At 48.6% G+C, this 5,059-nt stretch overlaps 1 protein-coding gene across 1 annotated transcript in view; it reads left to right on the forward strand.

The window, feature by feature from the left end:
• The first annotated feature begins 1,580 nt into the window (after positions 1 to 1,580).
• Positions 1,581 to 5,059, forward strand: part of KDELC2 (KDEL (Lys-Asp-Glu-Leu) containing 2) — a 21,617-nt gene continuing 18,138 nt past the window's right edge. Inside the window, exon 1 of the mRNA XM_009335280.1 lies at positions 1,581 to 1,617. Coding sequence (XP_009333555.1) covers positions 1,581 to 1,617 — 37 coding nt within the window. The remainder of the gene's footprint in view (positions 1,618 to 5,059) is intronic.

Genomic DNA, 5,059 nt, shown 5'->3' on the forward strand with positions numbered 1-5,059 from the left:
CCTTTGAACTGAACAGCTGTAAACATCTTCCAGTGGCTCTTCTTTGGCCACACTAATAATGTAGTATTATTACTCGGTAGCTAAAACTCGTCCCTGGCCATTAAATTTCTAACTAAGCTTTGATCTCTTTTTATGCAAAATCGGAAGTGGCTCACTGAGCCAGAAGATAGTATTTTTAAATAATTATACATTTACTTCTACTTTATTTCTAATTTCACATATGGTCTAAAATGATGATCCATATTTTTTATACACTTTTTAATTCAGTAAGATTTCTGTAGGACGTAATTATATTTTTGTAACTGGAAGGACAGTATACTGGTATTTTAAAATAATATATTTTACACAAAACAAGCAATGCTTGTATCACTGACTACTCCACAAGAAACTAAAAGATGAAAATATTATAGTAGGGAACTGGTATCCTTATTTTTTTATACTGTAAACTTCGTTAAAGAAGTGGGTCTGTAGTTCAAATCTGTACGGATGCATAAGTATTATTACTTTATACTGGGGTAATACGTGTTTTGTTGTACATAGAAGGACTAACATAAACTATGTATTTATAGTCAGAATTGATCTCTACGACGTGCCTGTTTTGGAAGGATATAAGCATACGCTGACATACGCAATGCTGGAAGGAAGTGACTACCGTATAATTGCAATCTTGTAAAATGTGGTATTCTAAGGAGAAATTATGTTTTTCTGTATACGTACAGGATTCTGTAGAGTAAGACAATAAAACCAGCTGAGTATCAGTGAGGAATTTCTGCTGCTGTACATTTCTGCAAAATATGTTAATCCAAAAATTGGCAATACCAGCCTACATAAGGTAAAGAATAATAAAATAAATGTTTACAAGGGAAGTAAGTGGTCAGACTGTTTTTCTTCACTAGAAGTGGATGGTTTAGAACATTTTTATTTGTAAATATTTTCTACCCATTCAACAGAAGTTGGATTAAGTTCTCACCTTGTTGGTATAATTTTTTTTCATTTGCTATGCTATGTATGTACAGGAAATTGGGTGGCTTGATTTAATGTAAGCAAGTAAAAACTGCTTTTGGTCATAAAACAGTTGTGGAAGACTGCAGCCTATTGAGGATCTCTGAACTAATATTTACACTGAATAACGGTATTCTGTAAAACAGTCAACTATGTGAAAACATAGGGAGAAATACCCTTTGAACAGCGATCAGCTCCATTCAGTTTAGCAGAGCCAGATTTTGACACCTTCGCTCTTCCAAGCTTTTTCTTTGGCAAAATTATATTCTAGAAATGTTCATAATCTAGAGGATTTTCATATTTAAAATTATTTGTTTGAAATAAATTCTGCATTCAAATGAAAGAATGTATTGTGCTGTGTTTATTTTTCGCTTACTGTGAATGCCAGACAGTTTATTTAAAAAAAAAATAAAAAATCCAGCATCTTAGTATTGTTGCCAGGGTGCTGAGGGCAAACATTGCCATAGATTTGAAATGGGGCACCCGGCCTTGGTCCATCAGGCAGCTGTAGGCAGTGGTCATGCCGGCCGCGTGGCTCAGGTCCGCCTTGTGCAGAGGAAGGATGTGCCGCCTTAGCGATGCGCATACTGCTGCCTTCTCCTTTCCTGCCAGCCGGTGAGTCTGTAGTACACAAATAGTTTTCCATCAGCATAGTGTCTTTACAGTAGACGTGTTAACCCCTTAGTGAGCCATATGCCTACAACTTGCCTTGAGGAGCTGATACTCCATGTAGGGGCCAAGGGTAGTATTTGATGAGTAGTTTTACAAGGTGATGAGTTCCACGTGAAAATCACTTTGGCTGGAATTAGGCCTGAGTGGAGCCTGGCTGCCACGTGCAGTGTGACGGTGTGTGAGACTCACCGCTGTCTTTCAACCTTAATTACTACAGCCAGTATATGTGGTACCCGAGTTCAGTGACACAGTCCCTCAGCCTGCTTTCAGAAGGAAACATGGTTTATGAGCTAAGGTGGCGTTTTTGTCTAGATCTCTGTCCACCCATTATGTCACTTGTGTCCCCAGATGACCTTTGACCTTTCCAACATCTCAATGACATTCGAAAGAAGGGACAGAAATCTCATGGTTTCATCACAGGGTAGCTCAGGCTGGGAGGGACCTCAGGAGGTCTCTGCTCCAACCTCCTGCTCACAGCAGGTTGGCTCTGAGGTTGGGCCAGGCTGCTCAAGGCCTCATCCAGTTGGGGCTTGAAAAATCTCTGAGGATGGAGACTGGACAGCCTCTCTGGGCAACCTGTGCCTCTGCCTGACTGTCCTCATGGGGGAAACGTGTTACAGGCTGAGCCTCTCTTCTTTCAAATTACGCCAGTTGTCTCTCGTCCTTCTGCCCTGCACCATCTCCTCAATGATCTCCCCAGGGGCACTGGGGGGTTCTTTAAGGTCTATCCCCTCTCCAAAGCCATCTCTGCTCCAGGCTGAACAAGCCCAGCTCCCCCAGCCTCTCCCCACAGGGCCAGTGCTCCAGCCCCACAATCTCTCAGTGGCATCCCCTGAATTTGATCCAGTTTATTGATGTCTTGTATTGGGGAGCCCAAAGCTGGATGCAGTATCTAGATGTGGTGTAACAAGTACTGAGTGGAGGGGCATAACGACTCCCCTCGACCTCTGGCTCTGCCCCTGTTCATACAGCCCTGGCTGCCATTGGCCGTCATTGCTGCCGGGACTCGCTGGTGGCCCATGTCCCACTCACTGCCCATCAGGACCCCCAGGGCTGTTCCCTCAGAGCTGCTCCCAGCAGCCGGTCCCAGCCCGTACCAGTGCAGGGGTGGCTCCTACCCAGGGATGGGGCCCCAGGGGCACCAACAGGTCCTGACACGCTCCCCCTCCCCAGGGCTCCCCCTACCCTGCCCATGACCCAGGACACCATTTCAGCCCAGCCTGGAGCCATCGGTCCCTGCCCCAGCGATGCTGTAGGACATTGGTCTCCATCTCCCCACAGCCCTGCCTGCCCAGCCATGGGCCCCGCCGAGCCCAGCCCCACCTGCAGGCTGACGTCCCCAGAGCCCTGCAGCCATCCCAGAGCTGTATCTGACCCCAGTTCCCTTCACAGGGCCTGATCCTGATCTGCAGCTTACATCCCTGCCTGACCTCAGCCCTGCCCTGTCCCCACAAGCCTGCTGGGTGATGTGGCCTCTCGGGTGCCCCAGATGCTGTTTGCCAGGAGTGGGGTGGGCCCTGGTGAAGCCCTGCTGCCAGCCATGGTGCTGTGCTCCTCAACCCCGCTCCCCAAGGAGCAGCCTGCCCTCGCTGCTCTCTGGCACCCAAGTGCAGGACTTTTCGTTGAATTTCATGGCCCATTCCTCCAGCCTGTCCAGGTCCCTCAGGATGGCAGCCCTGCCCTCAAGCATACCGACCAGCCCCCTGTTTGGCATCATCTGCAAATCCAATGATGGAGCTCTCCATCGCCTCATCTCAGGCCAGGTCCCTGCGGTGCTCCCCTTGTTACCAGCTGCCAGGTAGAGACGACCCATTAACCAGCCCCCTCTAAGCCCAACCAACCATCCTTGATGGTTTTTACCCATCTGGTTGTTCCCCACCCAGACCATAACATCCGAACTTGGATACAAGAGCGCTGTGGGAGACAGTCATGTCTTTGCTAAATTCAAGGTAAATGACATTCCCTGCTCTCCCCTCATCGGCAGAGCCAGTTTATCGCCAAAGGCGATTGGGTCGGCCAGGCATGGTTGGCCCTTGGTCAAGCCACACTGACTGCTGCCAGTCACCCTCTTCTCCAAATGTGCTCCCAGCTGGTGCAGAGGGAGAGGAAAGCTGCCCTCGCTGATCCCTGCACCGAGAGCAGCAGCCAGGGATGTACTACCTGGCCAAGAAGCACATGCGTAACCCAGATTAACACTATACATGTTTTCTCTTGCCTGTTGGGAGTATCACACACGGTATGTCGGTGGAGATCTGTGGTTATCTGAGGTGAGGGAGTTGAGGAGACTAAAGACAGAAGCAAGGAGGAAACCAGACTTGATAATTCCACTTTCAAGGAACCTGTTTTTCATGGTCTGTATGCAGAGAGACTTGAAGTTCATGTTATTCAAAACCACACAGCATTCATTTGTGCTCTCATTGTTTTGCATGTGAAAATCCAGGCTTGCACGGAAGCTTGATTTAATTCTCCTACAGCCTTGTAAGCCCCCCCATCTACCGACACCCTGAAATATTTCCTAGTAGCGGCAAATGCTTCTGATAAAAATGATACAACCACCTTAGGAGACAAATCATTGAAGGTTTTCCCTGTTTACTTGTATTCCATCATTTTAAATCCATGAAATTACTTTGTGGTTACATTTCCTAGAGCATAGTACCATGCTCCCTCTTTCCCCATCACCAAGCATTACCGTGCTGATGAGGGGCACCTGCAGGATCTCACCCGCAGGCCCCAAGAGCACTCTTCAGCTCTTCAAGGAGCCATGCTGGGAGGGGGTGCTGGGCTGAGAGGCGTGAGCTCGGCCTCCTCCCTGGGAGGGGAAGGTGAGCCCAGCGGCAGGGAACAACGTGCCAGGACATCCCAACAGGGTCCCTGCTCTGTCCTTCACTTTAAATACAGTCACTGTGGGAAATCCTAGAAACAGCGAGGAGGAACTTTAAATAATGTATTTTTTTTTCTTTTACAGCAATCTCTGTCTGTACGTAAGCTGATACAGGCAGTAACAATTAATAAGCTTTAGAGAAATACGATTTTTTCCTCTTTAAATTCCAGACCAGCTGTTCAGGTGCCGGCTGAATTGTATCCTAGAACAGAGGTAACGTGTTCTTTGGGGCGGGACACACACACATCTGCTCTTCAGTTTGGCCTGCACAGCGCCCATAGGCAAGGGAAGGAGACCCTCTTAGGACACCGGAGGCAGCAGCCTGCCCGCAGACAAGTGGGTCTGAGGCTCACTCCTCACTCTCACACCACCTTCACTGTATTTTCCCCGACCCTGCGGAAGCGCACAGACTCGGAACCGGGCACTGCGCTCGGCGCCCGGAGATCGCTGCCCCCTCCTCCCTGCCGCCTCCCCCCCCCACGGCCCCAGCCCGGCGGGGAGGCC

Source organism: Pygoscelis adeliae, unplaced genomic scaffold, assembly GCF_000699105.1.
Source record: "Pygoscelis adeliae isolate BGI_AS28 unplaced genomic scaffold, ASM69910v1 Scaffold142, whole genome shotgun sequence".
In the NCBI taxonomy this organism is placed as follows: domain Eukaryota; kingdom Metazoa; phylum Chordata; class Aves; order Sphenisciformes; family Spheniscidae; genus Pygoscelis; species Pygoscelis adeliae.